Source organism: Ostrinia furnacalis, unplaced genomic scaffold (assembly GCF_004193835.3).
Source record: "Ostrinia furnacalis isolate ACB-3 unplaced genomic scaffold, ASM419383v2 OfSCF6942, whole genome shotgun sequence".
Lineage (NCBI taxonomy): Eukaryota > Metazoa > Arthropoda > Insecta > Lepidoptera > Crambidae > Ostrinia > Ostrinia furnacalis.
In genome coordinates, this window is record NW_021137181.1 from 341,250 (window position 1) to 357,048 (window position 15,799).

The 15,799-nt window shown below is 35.5% G+C and overlaps 2 protein-coding genes across 2 annotated transcripts; one reads left to right on the forward strand and one right to left on the reverse strand.

Moving 5' to 3' along the window:
* Positions 1-88: 88 nt before the first annotated feature.
* LOC114363019 (DNA polymerase beta-like) lies at positions 89-7,283 on the reverse strand. The gene is made up of 7 exons (XM_028318611.1): positions 7,201-7,283; positions 3,233-3,677; positions 3,000-3,122; positions 2,751-2,919; positions 2,491-2,680; positions 738-2,221; positions 89-509 (listed from the first exon to the last, which is right to left on the reverse strand). Exons 2-6 carry the CDS (start codon positions 3,658-3,660, stop codon positions 2,127-2,129), a joined length of 1,005 nt encoding a protein of 334 aa, XP_028174412.1. The 5' UTR covers positions 3,661-3,677; positions 7,201-7,283; the 3' UTR covers positions 89-509; positions 738-2,126.
* On the forward strand, positions 7,009-15,146 carry RecQ5 (RecQ5 helicase). The gene is made up of 11 exons (XM_028318608.1): positions 7,009-7,339; positions 7,640-8,286; positions 8,429-8,534; positions 9,159-9,319; positions 10,475-10,665; positions 10,921-11,130; positions 11,619-11,823; positions 11,985-12,194; positions 12,436-12,595; positions 12,737-14,386; positions 14,478-15,146. The coding sequence occupies exons 1-11, from the start codon at positions 7,246-7,248 to the stop codon at positions 14,582-14,584; spliced, it is 3,741 nt and encodes a 1,246-aa protein (XP_028174409.1). The 5' UTR covers positions 7,009-7,245; the 3' UTR covers positions 14,585-15,146.
* The last annotated feature ends 653 nt before the right edge of the window (positions 15,147-15,799 follow it).

A 15,799-nucleotide genomic window follows, 5' to 3' on the forward strand; every position in this document is an offset into this window, starting at 1 on the left:
TGTTTTATGACAAACTATTCGCCGAGACGAACGGGAGTCTCGAGTCGTGACTCGCACGAATGTTTAAATGCGGTAATAAATTATTTTATTTAAAAAAAATGTTAAGCTCCGCCCACATACACTGACGAGCGCTGACCGTCAACATAAAGCTGCGGATACACTAGATATATGAGCGCTACGTATACCAAATACGTTTCTTCTTTCTATTCTATCTATCTTACTCTATGACTCCTAAAATAAGTGACTCTGTAACGTTGTGCAGTATCCACTCCACTCTGAGAGCGAATGCTCTGCTGCCGTGCTGATTTCATACGTCATTGTATTTTGAACATTTTGCTGGGTTATTATTTCAGAAATCATTCATTTTTCTATTTCATAATTCGATTTCATGTGTCACTAGTGTATCCAAGGGCTTAAATAAAAGTAGCAAAAAAGGCTATGATCAAATTTCAAAATGTGGTGACAATCATGATGGTGTGCGTAACAAATTTGATTATTATGTGACGAATCAGTAGCGGCGTAAGGGGGGGGCGGTGGGGGCGGTCCGCCCCGGGTGCCAAGCATCAGGGGGTGACAAAAGTCGCGCAGATTAGTACTCACTGACGCATCTGCATGGCAAGGACGGTCGTGATGTCATGACAGGGGGGTGCCATTCTGGGGTGCCTTAGGCTATAATTAGACGAGGGGGGGGTGCCGCCCCGGGTGCCAACCTATGCTACGCCGCCACTGTGACGAATGGCTCGTAATTTATTAATTAGTATCTTATGAAAATAGAAATTACGCAATATAATTTAAACTGCGTTATTTTACTATAATTAGGCGATTTCATTTGGTCTTTCTAAGAAATCAGAATTATCAAACTTTACTATAGCAACTATTTAATGTGTTTTATTTTTGTGTGGCGTCTTAATGTGATGATATGAGAGAAAGACTGAATTTATCATGTGATATTGCGTAACTTGCCTATGTACACGACAAGTGAGGCTCAGTAATTTATAAACACGACAAAAATATTTACATCACAAAAATTATTCAATATGTTCGATAACTCTCTCTCTTATCATTTCTTATGTAGACAAAGCTAGATATTATCAATGATTAATAGATATTACATTTTATTCCATTTATTATGTTAGATGATCAATTCAAGAGGCTTAAAAAAGTAATATACTTGGTAAGTACCATTTGGTGCAATATTGTATTTTCGTGATTTAAGAATTCCTATATCATTATGTAATTCAACATTAAAGTTTTTATAAGTACTAATTTAGTGATAATACTATCGTGCACTTAGTTACAGTTCAATTCATACAAAAGTATTAGGATGATTGTATAATTATGATGGTTACTTCATGACTAAATTAAATTTTTTTGTCAATTACAAAAATAAAGTCGATATTAAACCTACAAATTTAAAACGAATGGTAGAAAACTTTGTAAGGAGTCTATTAGAATATTTTTAATTTATTGAGCATTTTTAGGCATGTGAGACAACGTGTGAATGTGACAATCTATAAAGATGAGAATGAACTATTCTAGTCCATTATCATTAGTAACGGATACTACGATACGAGTATGAAGTATTTTACTTGTAATTTATTTTAACTACCTAAGTTATTATAAATATACATTTCACATACATTCCGCAAACATCACGTGTATCAATCGTATTTGAATTGTTTAAGATTGAGACTGAGACCCAATGATAAATCATGCTTACATTATCATAATAGTGTTATTTTAAAATGATATGGTCTAATATTATCGACCGCTAGTTTGTAGAGAATACTTAAAAGATATTCTTATTAGAGACCTAAAAATATTTTATCTAGTTTCTCGTGTGCTTCCCCCTGTTTGATAGAAACGATTCATATTATTAGTGAATTTTTATGTTTCAATTAACAGAGTATTTTGCATTCATTTCAGTAAATAAAAGTTATGAAAATGTTATTGTAAAGTAAGTCTATTATTTTTAGTCATTACTACATTTGTGTGTATTAAATAAACAATGAGAAATGCCTATTTTTTTAATAACGTTAAAGTAATTTTGTAAGTAAACTTTGTGATATAGTTTTATTGTGACGCAATAAAAACTAAAATAAACAAAGAGGTGTTTTTTAATCTATTTACATATTTCTTTCCTCAGGCTTTTTATATGGATAGTCTATGTAGTCAAAAATATCCTCTTCAGACGAAATCGGTACCGGTTCTCCGGGAACTCCTAAAATGTTGAACAAAACAATTAATTGTAAATTTGTTGAAAAATTACAATGTAAAATTAGACAAAGATACATTACAGTGTAAAATTAGACAGAAAGATACATTAGGATTTAAAAAAATGTATAAACATGGCGAGTATTTTAGTCAAAGTACAACTCGCACCGGGAGTGAAAAATGGGTAAATAACCGCGAATTATCGATGGCAAGATGTAATAGAGATAGTATCCCAGGTAAAGAAACGTCATTTTGTTCTCAAAATAAACATCTCACCAGTTATTCCCACTGGCCGCAAGGAATACTCGTTGAGGGTGAATCCTTTATCGAGCGCGTGCGCGCGCATGGTCTTGTTAAACACATCACTGCCCGTGAAGTAAAGCACCGCGCAGTAATACTGTTCGTGTGGCACCAGCCTTATGTCAAGTCGACGCGCCGAGGACTCGCTTGATGCACGGCAGACACCCTAAAATGATATTACAGTCAAACACAGAAAAAGCAAAAATATTTTTGATAATTCTTAATTTTTTACCAACCATAAACTTAGTATCTCCTATAGATATAACGTCGGTAATGAGATCTTTCTTCAATTCATCTACAAGAGTTTTTAGAAATACTTCACTGTGTTTCTTCTTTCCTTCTGATACTTTTAGTGTGGGGTGCGTCACTAATGCGTCGATATCACCGCTCTCAGACTTACCGCGTCTGTAATTATAATTACGTATTTTCATAAGCTTGTACATCCTAATTAGAAGTTTATATGATAGTAGTATCATAACAATCACCTGTAACTCCCACAAATAGTAATTGTATAATTGCAATCTATTTTTGCAATTTTCTTTTGAAGCATAGTTTCTATCTCTTGAATTTCAGATCGTGGTATTTTCCGCTCAAAATCTTCAAAATACCTGTACAAATAAAAAATTAAACTGTTGCTCACTGCGTTTATAGACTTTTATTGAAAACTCATATTAGGTTTGTATCCTATGTGTTGGATACTACCTACTCTTTTACTTACTTTAAACCGATAAGTTGGTGATGGTTTAATTTATTTTCATTATTTTTCAGATCTTCAATTGTTTTAATGCCATTTCTAACAAGTTCAGCAGCTTTTACGGGTCCTATGCCGGACACTCGCGTCAGTAAACTTATTGCTTGGGCATCTGTGTCTTGATGTATATTTTCTAATTTCTTCAATTTTCCTGTCTGTATAAACTCGTCAATTTTTTTCGCAATTTTTTCTCCTATACCGTTCAGTTTTTTTGCTTCGTCTCCAGATTCGATTTTCTTGGGATGTGCGGCCAATACACTCGCTGCTTTTCTGTATGCATTATACTTGTGTATGTTTCGACTAACGTTTTTTTCATAATCTGCTAATTCCATCAAAAAGTCGCAAAAGTTTGCATTTTTATTATCGGCATCTGCTGGATTTTTACGCTTACTCATTGTTAGTTTTTTAGTATCTGAAAGTAAATTAAAGGTAAGTAAATAAAACTTCGTGACTGAATAAATTTTATTATTGTAGATCAAAATCGGTTCATCAATTCTTTGGAAATCGTAATAGGCCAGTAGAATTAAACACAAAAATGAATTAAATCGGAAATAATTTTAGTGCTTTAATGGCTTTATTAGCTGCCCATAAAGACTCCTAGGTTTTCGACTTCGACGGAGGTGTGCTTAAGTGGCGTAACGAGCGGGTAGCCTGCGGGTAACGAGCCATTGGACGTGGAGAGGGTCATTAATTATACACATATTTTCTACTTTGCCGAACATTTTCACGAAAACGATTTGTTCAAAACATAATATGAATTTGGTCTTATTTAATGCAAGATTAAATGCCCTTCAACGACGGTTGAAGGGCATTTACGTCAGGAAGACCACTTTTCGATAGGGTAAGTCCTTTACGAGGTATAACCGGAAAACCGAAAAAGATACATAGATTTCTTAGAGAAATTGTAACAATTATTAATTTAAATTTCATTATTATTATTAACTTATTTTAAGAAAGAAAGAAAAATATTTTTATTTAGTCCAAACATCCTTAGACTACTTACAACAATATAATTACTTAGGGGCCGTTCAAGTATTACGTAAGCAGATTTCTTACCATTTTTTACCCCCCCGCCCCCCTTGTCATCAAAAGTAAGCAATGCACTTACCCCCTCCCCCTATGCTTACGTAAACATTTTTAGTTATAACTAAATGTTTTTTATATTGTCATTTTTAAAATAGGAAAATTCATGAAAATATTAGGTTTAACTGATACACATAGAGTAGGGAATAGCGCACGGTAATTTTCCTAATCAGTTCTCAAAGCGAATGCCTACGCATATGTATTATTAGTCCACGAACAAAAAGCATAATGGCAAGTTATACTCCTCAGTCTTCTGTATAACCTGCCGCAGCGTATGGATGTGGTCTATGGTACTATAACCTTTCCGGAAACCGGCTTGTTCGGGAGGCTGGAAGTCATCGAATCTACGTGCGAGACGATTTGTGATGACTCTCGAAAACAGCTTGTAAACATTACTTAGCTACTTAAGTAGTCAAATTTGAACTAAAATGGCAGCCACTCCACATGTGCTATGCCCTAGGTCAAGAATAACGCTGGTATTGTGTGGCAGCCATATCAAGTGGGTAGACATTAATATTTAAGTTTTACACAAAACAAAAAATAAATAACACAGTGCTCTTCAAGTGTGTGTTGCGTATGTAATGTATGTATGTGTGTGTTAGTATTATTAATTCTACCTATTAATTTTCATTGTTAATTAATATTAAATCATTCTTTCTCTATTTATAATTTATGTATTATGTAAAATATATGTATAATGTTAACTCGATTGTATGTTGTGTGCACTTGTTATTGGAGCTGCAACAAGTTATTATTGTATTGCACTGTATAACCTGCTTTAAACGCTTTGTATGTTATGGTTGTATCCCTGTTTTGTGCACCTAATAAAATAAATAAATAAAAAATAAAATACGATTAAAGGACAATGACCAAAAGTGGTCCAAATGTCCACCACTAATGAGACCTATATTGGCTTATAGTCCATTAAATAGAGATTAACTTTCAGTATGGGACGAAAAAAAAATAAGCTGTCAGTAAAAAGTTATGACTGTTTGAAAAATTGTAGTAGTTTACGCGCTAATCTCAGGAACCACTGGTCCGATTTGAAAAATTATTTTTGTTATAGATAGCCCATTTATCAAGGATGGTTTTAGGATAAATAACATCACCCTACAACCAATAGGGGCGGAGCAGTAAAGACAAATGATGTAAAATTGGGAAATATTATTCAAACTATTTTCACGCGTACAAAGTCGTAGGCACAGCTAGTATAATATTTAATAAAATTCGTCTATAGCCCCGCACCACATGCGACATGACATAACATGCGTAGATTAGTCCAAAATGTGCAATGGATAGAATGATATCAAGAACATTTTTCGGATGAAAAGGTAAAAAAANCAACCAATGAAGCCCTTAAAGCAATAAAATCTTTTGTAGGAATTATTTCCGATTTAAAAGCTAATTCTACTGGACTATTGACTTAAAATTACGTTTACGTGACAATAGATAACAAAAGTAGCCATAGAAAATGTATTTTAACAAAAAAATAATATTTTAAATCAGTACGGCTAGCACGAAAATCTTTCGAGTTCAAATCGTTTGCGTCCTCAAATCGCCATCAAAAGATTTAGTACGAAAACTACAACAGCACCCTTGTGGACGTGTCGTAAAGTGAACTTAGTGTAAGAAATGGTTGCACGAAACTTATTTTGAGAATCAAAATTGTCACATTATCGTTTAATTCGAAGGTTGAGTATCGAATTTTATCGAATACGCAAACGATTCGAAGACGAAAGTTGTTCATGCTGGAGGTACAGATTTACTCTATCATTAAATTCGTCTTTAGAATAAAAAAAGAAAAAATATCGAAATTAAAAAAGTTTTATTATTTACAATAATATGGCGTTTCAAACAATAGTCTGGTGAAGTGAGTGTTTCTCTCCGAAAAGCGGGACCAAGCCTGTCCCGCGCGGGACATTTAAATTTGATTAAAAAATCGGGACGTCCCGCCAAAATCGGGACGTCTGGCAACGCTGATTGCACTGTATAACCTGCTTTAAACGCTTTGTATGTTATGGTTGTATCCCTGTTTTGTGCACCAAATAAAATAAATAAATAAAAAATAAAATACGCTTAAATTTATAAAAAATAATAGCAATAAGAAACAAATTATAATCTTTCAGCTTACTTCCAATTGTAAGCTTGTGTTAGAATGTTCATTAAGTTACTTTAACGGCAGATGGGAATCGAACTAGCGACTAGCGAAACAATGGACCGAAACCATCGGTTGGGCTATTGTTGTCGCCTCAAAAATGTTTTACCACACATTGAGTTATTTTGACTAGCAACACTGATACGTCAACTGGTAGGTACTCTAGAAACTCGAACCGTACTCACTTAAAATTATGTAACACATTTAAATTCGAAGTAAAATTACACGAATGACAACCAAACATTTTCATTTTAGAAATACTATTCATCAAAATGATTTGTATTAAAACACTCAAAACATTTAGTCATTTTGTTAGTATAGAAAAAAAGTCAAACTCATTTCGTCATTTATGTTAGTATAAAAAAAATCATTAAGGCGCAATTCAAGCAAGAAGCTACCTATATTTCTATAATGTTTTTTGATTAGTACACAAAACACGTATTCAAAGATAAAAAAAAGGTATATTCTTTTTGATCGAGTGGATAGTGACATTAAGGTGAGAATTATGTGAGAATCGATACGTTGGTTGAATCAAAACGTCAAACACAAACAAACGTCACTTTTTCAGGTTCAAAATTTTGAGGTTGTTACTTTATTTATTTTTATTAAATTATTGCGCGTTTCGCAAAATAATAATGTGTTATGGTGTTGTTATCTCTAATTGTGTTACGTTTAGCAAACAACATAAGTGTAGTACCTGTGATGCTGCTAGCTGTGAAGCAAAAAGAAAGTTTTCCAAATAATGGATAGCGTTACAGAAAAACTGTTCGAATGTTTTGGACACCGTAAATTCAAGAGTGAACTTCAAGAACAAGCTGTAAGGGCGATTGCAAGAGGTAAATATTTAAATTGTTAATTTAAAAATGATACAAAATAATGTCACGCAATTTCGAATAGTGGTAAATTGAAGGACAGCTTGGGCTTTGGAGTTATGTATTTGAGAGGTTATATTTATATTTGGTTGGGTTATATCAGAAGTGCCAAAAGTGACATTTCTAAATTTACGTTCCTTTCCACTGTTTCTAACAAAATCGTTTTTAAGAAATTAAAACAAGTGTGAAAGTATAATAATATTGTTTAATGAAAAAGAAAATACATAAATGTTGATAAATAAAATTATTATTATTTTCTTTCAGGTGTTCATGATGTTTATGTGTCAATGCCAACGGGTTCGGGCAAGTCCCTATGTTTCCAACTACCGGCTATGTTGCAAGATAATAAAGTGGCAATCGTCTTTTCACCACTGCTGGCCCTCATAAAAGATCAAATTGATCATTTGACAAAAATAAAAATATCAGCAGAATCTATAAATTCAAAAATGACTACAAAAGACCGAGAAAGGGTTTTAAATGATTTACGTAGTATGAAACCTAATACGAGATTCCTATATGTGACACCAGAACAGGCTGCTACTAGTACCTTCAAAAGTCTATTAGACCATTTAGTAAAGTATAAAAAGGTTTCTTATATTATTGTGGATGAAGCCCACTGTGTTAGTGAGTGGGGTCATGATTTCAGACCAGACTATTTAAAATTAGGTGAACTAAGAGAAAAATATAAGAGCATACCTTGGGTCGCACTTACAGCCACTGCGAGTGTAGAGGTGGCTAATGATATCCTATCAAACCTCAAACTGCTACAGCCTGTAGCAAAATACAAAACACCTAGTTTTAGAAAAAACTTATTTTATGACATAGTTTATCAAAATTGTATACAAGATGAAATTGGACATTTAATGGAATTTTTAAAGAAAAGTCTAAGTGGGGATGAAAATGCAAAGCCTGTGAGTAATCGGTTATAATTTTTTTCTAAGAGGCCCACATCTATATGGCAACGGGACAAACAATGGGAAATGAGAGATGCATAATTAATTTGGTTTAATATTAACTATGTAATAATACAATTTCTTTTTTGTTTGTTTTCAGAAAGATAAAAATGCTGTAATTGTGTACTGTAGAACAAGAGATCAGACTGAGGAGCTGGCCAATATGTTGACTAAGAGGGGGTTAAAGTCATTGGCATATAATGGAGGTATTGCCTATAAACAATAACTTTTTACTATAAATTAAACAATATTTGTGCATTGTTGTAATACTAGTTTTATGGGCTTAGTACAACCTAAGGTCTTATAAAAGTAAATGTACAATGTCATAAAATTAAGGGTATTATAAAATGCTCATCAACTTGTACTCTTGGCGGGCAAGATAATGCCCCTTAATCAATGTGAATTTATTACTTATTGTAGATCAGCCAGCCGGGCTAGAATACACGCCGTGATAAAATCTCATCGATGATTTTAGACGACTGAATGTGTGTGATTATCGTGTAAAATCGATAAAATGGCGCGATAAAAGTTTATCCCCGCGCGCATCCTAGGCCTACTGGTTAAGATGCGCGCCGTGATAAAATCTCATCGATGATTTTTCGACAAACATGGGCTTATCGCGTAAAATCGATAAAAAGGCGTGATAAAAGCATATCGCGGTGCGTATCCTAGGTCTACTGGTTAAGATGCGTGCCGTGATAAAATCTCATCGATGATTTTTGACAAACATGGGCTTATCGCGTAAAATTGATGAAAAGGCACGATAAAAGCTTATCGCGGTGCGTATCCTAGGCTTACTGATGACTTAATCAGTAATTCTTGGCGGACAGGTATGAAGTCGTCGGACAGGATAGCGGTGCAGGAGCAGTGGTCGGGCGGCGAATGCGCGTGCATCTGCGCGACGGTGTCGTTCGGCATGGGCGTGGACAAGGCCAGCGTGCGTGCCGTCGCGCACTGGGGGCTCGCGCAGAACGTGGCGGCGTACTACCAGGTAGCTATGGCATTGGATAGAATAGAGATGTTTCCTGGGTAAAAAAGAAGTTTTTATTAGTTAACTTATCAAAAAATACTTGACACGTATTTTTAAATTTTTCAAACTAATAAAAAATAAAAATTTAGAGATAAAGCGCGTCAAAGCTCAAAAGGAGAGAGGTTTGTGACGTCAAGGCACTTAAAAGTGTAGCACGTTGTGACGTCATACGGTATTTCAACTCACCATAACTCCGTAATTAGTACTATCAAACAAATTATGTCCAATATTTTTTGATAATATACATAATTGACGGCCTAAAAGTTATCACCGGGCAAACTTAAAACTCCACCGCGTGTCTCTTTATACTTACACTAAACAATTACGAAACCAGTGTGCTTAAAATACTTCGATAAGTGTGAAGTAAATCGGACTTTCTGTGATTAACCGAATTTCACGCGTGCGGAGTTGTGGGAAAAGCTAGTTCTATTTATAATGGAACTGTATGCTTGTCTGCAAGAGTGATTTAAAGTTCATGGTCGCTGCAATTGCACACAGGAAATGTGTATATTGGATGTGATTGCAAGATGACTATGCAACTGAACTGGCACCCTGATCTATTCAAGGCTCAATCTTAACATTGTTAACGATGGTATTGTTGATTTTATATTGTATGCAGAACTTCTAACGCACTGCGCAGATGTTAAAATTGTACAATAAACATCCAGGGTAGCATCATGGCTTCTGCCATCTGTTTAAATATTGCGATATTCTTACTTATATTTTATTTTAAACTATAGGTATTGTTTATATCTATCTATTTGCGTGTATCTATCCTACTTAGTTTATGAGATTGTAGTGTTAGAATAGAATAAAACTTTATTGACACAGTAAGCACAATTTGTAACAAAACAAATAATAAAAATAGTAGGCCACTGCGCCAATAGGCTCTCGCTCAGCATTTATCTACATGCTCATAAGGGCATGTCAAGAAGCTGGTCTTCCGCGGACGCCCTTGTTTTGGCATCGCGAATCCCTTCGGGGAGACACCCACTCGAGTTCAATATGTCTCAAAAGGGTGCGCAATGCAGGGAAACTGGACGTTTTTAAACTTGTTAACCAAGTTAGTTAGCTATACCAGAATATTATAATAATAACGTCATATTATAAATTTAGGAATCAGGCCGCGCTGGACGAGACGGCAAGCCAGCCTTCTGCCGCATCTACTACTGCCACAGCGAACGTAACGCCGTCGATTTCTTGCTCAAATCTGAGATGGGGCGCGCGAAAACTGAAGATCAGAAGAAGCGTTGCAAGAATAACTACAAAAGCTTCGAAATTATGGTCAAATATTGCGAGACAGTGAAGTAAGTTAATACACCACACATACATTTTTAGTCGTTTTTTTTTACTTTACCTTGTAATAAATTATAATTTGTGACACTTGCTCTATTTTAATTACTACACACACATAGTTGTTTATATGATTTAGGTTATCATATTATGTATAAAGTCAGTCAAAACAGTGTGTAGGCCAAATCCTCTATTTGTCTCTGGTAAATTAGAAAAAGTCGTAAGTCCTTCAACGAAATCCTGAGACTAAACCGCCTGATGATGTTCAGATGCCGACACAAGATGTTCGCGGAGTACTTCGGCGAGGAGGCGCCCAAGTGCATGGCGCGCTGCGACGCGTGCGCCGACGAGCGCGCCGTGCGCCGCGCGCTCGAGCAGCACCAGCGCCGCGCCATGTCCGCGCGCCTGGCCAGCGGCGGCTTCTCCATCAATGAGGACCCCTCTGGCCTGTACGGCGAAGGCCGCTACGGGCAGAAACGGTTAGTGCCCAGTAGCTACATGGCGAGCTGCCATGCGTGCGCCGAGTATTGGAGCAGCAACAGTGCCGCGCCATGTCCGCGCGTCTGGCCAGCGGCGGCTTCTCTACTAATGAGGACCGCTCTGGCCTGTACGGCGAAGGCCACTACGGGCAGAAACGGTAAGTGCCCAGTAGCTACATGGCGAGCTGCTATGCGTGCGCCGAGTATTGGAGCAGCAACAGTGCCGCGCCATGTCCGCGCGTCTGGCCAGCGGCGGCTTCTCTACTAATGAGGACCGCTCTGGCCTGTACGGCGAAGGCCGGCGAAGGCCACTACGGACAAAAACTCTAAGCTAGTGTCGTTATAGTGATCATTTATAGTAAAAAATGCATAAAATAATTATATTAAGTGTCAGTCTTTAAATGCAAGATGCAAAAATATTGCTTATTCTGTAAGGGGGAAGTTCTGGTGCTCAATGTATAATAATTTTTCAATATTGTCCATTTTAGGGAAGCAGAAGGTTACAACGAAGCCAGCGACGAATCCGATGGCGAGAGTACTCGCCGCAAGGTAGCTCAAGAGACTAAATCGCTGATCATGCAGGAGTTTGCCAACAGAAAAAAGAATATTCTGGATCAGGGAAAAAAGAAAAAAGACGACACAGAGTCTGCGAAATTCTCCAAATGTAGAGCAGCGGAAAGTACATGTAAAAAGGTAAGTTTAATTTTTACTGCTTTATGTGAGCCTAAACCCAAAATCAGAATCTCGGTTGTACATTGACACTCTTAGATGAGAACCCCCCTTTTTGTGTCTTAAAGAACTTGCCTCTAGAACTTGTATCAGGAACTAACTGAACACTTATTATTAATTATCAGGTGAATGGACTAACAGTAGCAGGCCGGGAGAGCTACCTCTCGCTTCTTAACGACGCCCTCTACCACAACTATTCGAGAGCAAAGGACGAGGACCCATCCGACAGGCCTTTGTCCCGCGGCGCAATCGAGCAGTGCGCAATAGATATGGAGTACGAAGCCTTCTCAAACAGCACTGTCATCAGTCTTTATAGGCGAGCCATGTCTAAATTGGTAATTATGCTTTCTTTTATTTCAAAAATGAATATTTACACGTATAGCACATAACTGAATATATTCCTGCGGTGATGGGGCGTAGTGGAATGTTTTTGTTAAAATGTAAGTAAGACTTCAGACATGTACTAGTAGTATGCTGTGACAGCTCTGATATGTCGCCCCTCCCATACCGCTCAACCATTGCAGAAACAATAGGTTGTTTGCGCTTTGGGAGCTAATATTATTTTTTATTTTGTAGATAGCTGCTGTTAAAGATTGCAAGGAACACATGTACCCGCAGTTGAAAACATTCGAACCAAGGAAACGTAATACTCTTGCTGAATTCGCTAAAGATTTCGAGTCGAAGAAAAATGAGCAGAAGCATCAAGGCTTCATTACAGCATCGCAATTAGAAATTGGTAAGTTTAATAGTCAAAAATCATTATCAATTGCCACATCAGTTCTTGCCATAACATATCCTAAATCGGGAGATTTTGCAAACGTTACGTTGATAATTTCCTTATTTATGTGCAACTATTTAACTCATTATATTGTTTTAGATAATATGGAAGGCAATGGCCCGAGGGAGCTTTCTAAAGCTGATAGAGAAACTAAAAGAAAGGCCAATTCCTTTAAACGAGACCCCCTAACTCAGACCAAGTTAAAAAGTTTCTTCAAAAAAGCTTCAGACGAATCTCCAAGTTCAAATACAGACGTAAGTGATGACGATAATACCAGTCTTGTAATCGATGAAGACAATCACAACGATACAACATTAAAGTTGGAAGACGGCGATATACACAACGATACTACTTTAAAGTTAAGCGAAAGCGTTAATACAGATGAGAAAAATAAAAGAAAGTCGAAAACGTTTGTTATAAATATTACACTAAAAGGTATACCTAGCAATAAAAATAAAGATAACAGCTCAGATGAAGCAAGACGCCATCACGATGATAGCGAAAGTGATGATGAAGCTTCAAAGGTTATTAAAGAGTCGAAAACATCAGATAGTCCAGCAAAAAAAGATAAAGAAAAATCACCTATCAAGTCTCCACAAAAAGTCAAGCCCATAGCAAAACGAAAAATAAAAGCGCTGTTTGGTGACTCTTCTGACAGTGACACTGATCAACAAAAGCAAAAAAAAATTAAATGTAATGACGACAAAGAGAAAAAAGGATCTAAATACGATGACAAAAAAGATAATAAAGAACACAAGAAAAAGAACAAGAGCAAAGATAAAGATAAAGAAAAAAAGAAAAAGAAAAGAGAAAGTCATCAAAAAAGTATTTCAGATAGTGAATCTGAAAAAGAGATGGTAATTGATACAGACAGAAATAGAAAGAAAAAAGAAAAATACAACCGAAATAAAACCGTATCAGAAAGTGATAAAGAAAAAGAGCTGGTTATTGATACTGACAAAAACAAGAAAAAAAGGGCAACTTCCCATAAACATGTTTCAGAGAGTGAATCTGAAAGCGATTTGGTGATTGATTTAGACAAAGATAAACCGAAAACAGAAATTTTGCCTATGAATTCAGACAGCGAGTCTGAAAAAGAGTTGGTTATTGACATTGAATCTCATGAAACCGAAAATAAGTTAAAAAATAGCGTAGAATCAAGGAATTCAAAACACAAGAAACAATTTAAAGAACCTGGATTAGATGCAGATATGGCTATAGATGATGATGAAAAAGAAATTGCGAATCCACCTGTCAGTAATAAAACCTCTATTGAGTCAAACAATTCGTCTGCTTTATCTGTAGATGACCCAGAACTGAATAAAGCACTTAAACTAAGCGAAGAGGCAGATAAAGTGTTACTGTCTCTTAAGAAATTTGCAGAAAAGCCACCAGAGCCTATTGTTGTCGAAACTCCTAAAACTGAAAAGAAATCTAGTCCCTCAATTTCTCAACCACTTTCACCAACTAAACACGATAAAAGTAAGTCTAAGGAAAGTAGCTCTAAGCATAAATCGTTAAGTTTGAAAAAATCTAAGGATAAACACAAGCATGAAAAGAGATCATCTAAAAACAAAGTCGATAATTCAAAAGAAACGTCTACAAGAAAAACAGAAAAAGTAGACGTAGCCGGATTAGTCGTTAAGTTATTGATGCCGTATTATAAGAATAAAAAGATAAGCAGCAGAGACTTGTTTAAAATCACTGCTAGACACATTGTGCACCAATTATTAGCAATACAAATAACCGGTAAGTCTCTGAAAATAGAAAATTTATTTATTTTTAATAATAATAATGAAATGAAATAATCTAACTGATAAATACATAATTTTATTTACAGAAGAAGCAGCTATCGACATGTTACTTAAGAAAGCCTTCAGCAAGGAATTGAAAATAGAAACGGAAAGTGATTTACCTGTTAAACTGAATTTAAGCAATGTTACGTAATAATATCAATAATTAATTATTTATGATTTTTATAATTGATATTTATTGTTCGGCACGTTTTAATTGCCTATTAAATATTATTCTTGTACATTGTATACATTATTATATATATAATGTTATTTAATTATAATTAAAATTTTAACATCGCGTGTGTTAAGATGTTTCATATTTTACATTTTCTATAGCAGAGGGATTGCAGGAAATAAAATACATAATATGTTAGACATAATTTGTTTATGTATTTGTTTAGTGTTTCATTACAAACATTTCGCTAATCTTATAAAATTACCTTCATAGACATCTTTCAATAATAAAATCCATCCATAAATCGTACAAAATAAACGTTTTTCTTATAGTCAACATAATTTTCTTACAAATACAATAAAATATACTAATTGCAGTTCTGAACTGCTTTAAATGCACCTTGGAATCAACGAAACTAATTGTATAAAAATTTTTATTTCCGTCAAGATTTTTTTTACATTCAAGGCCATTCATAAATTTTATATTTTGTCAAAAACTCAAAAAAGTAGCTAACTTTAATGCTATGCATAAGGCAATAGGTTCAAAGTATATTAGCAACTATAGGTGTAGCGCTCTATAGTTCCAAAATACTGGACTGTCCTGTCGATGACATTGACAGTGGGGCGCCACCGTCAATACCGGATCGCTGGTTCAGATTTTTGCCATGTTGGAAACCATATAGTTGAACGATGGTAGCGCCCCCCTGTCATTGAGTTTGGCGGGACAGTTCAGCGTGGGTCATCTATATTAGTCCTGAGGGGAGGGGTAACATTGACATAATTATGACGTGCCAGAGCATATAAATCTGAAGTCTCACTGACTTTTGGCGTTACAGAAACACCATATTGTGGCGTGAGCCCACTCGTAACACAAGCTTATTTAGCTTACCTCCAGGGGCTAACGGGACTATTAGTAATTTGTGCAATACAAATTGCTGCTCTCATACCTCAGGCACTGAGATAAGAGCTAGACCTATATACCTAAATTCTTTAGAAATTTCCTTAAATGTAAACAAACACTTGTGCACACAATTACACCATAATCACTTACGTGTTCATAATATCATACACATTATTTCACAAGCCCATGAAACCAACTTTATTCTCACGATTATACAAGTTTGGAATCAATCTTTGAAACAAATTATTTTAGGAAAATATGTGGACGATGAAAATTTGTGAGACTTGTCAA

What these genes read in the sequence shown, in the direction of transcription:
- LOC114363019 (XM_028318611.1), bottom strand. Translation starts at nt 3,660, where the DNA reads ATGAGTAAGCGTAAAAATCCAGCAGATGCCGATAATAAAAATGCAAAC. An exon ending in CACCAACTTATCGGTTTAAA is followed by an intron (nt 3,123 to 3,232) that starts GTAAGTAAAAGA and finishes TTATTTGTACAG; the next exon opens with GTATTTTGAAGATTTTGAGC. An exon ending in TAGGAGATACTAAGTTTATG is followed by an intron (nt 2,681 to 2,750) that starts GTTGGTAAAAAA and finishes ATATCATTTTAG; the next exon opens with GGTGTCTGCCGTGCATCAAG.
- RecQ5 (XM_028318608.1), top strand. Translation starts at nt 7,246, where the DNA reads ATGGATAGCGTTACAGAAAAACTGTTCGAATGTTTTGGACACCGTAAA. An exon ending in AAATATTGCGAGACAGTGAA is followed by an intron (nt 10,666 to 10,920) that starts GTAAGTTAATAC and finishes GATGATGTTCAG; the next exon opens with ATGCCGACACAAGATGTTCG. An exon ending in GGCGAGCCATGTCTAAATTG is followed by an intron (nt 12,195 to 12,435) that starts GTAATTATGCTT and finishes TTTATTTTGTAG; the next exon opens with ATAGCTGCTGTTAAAGATTG.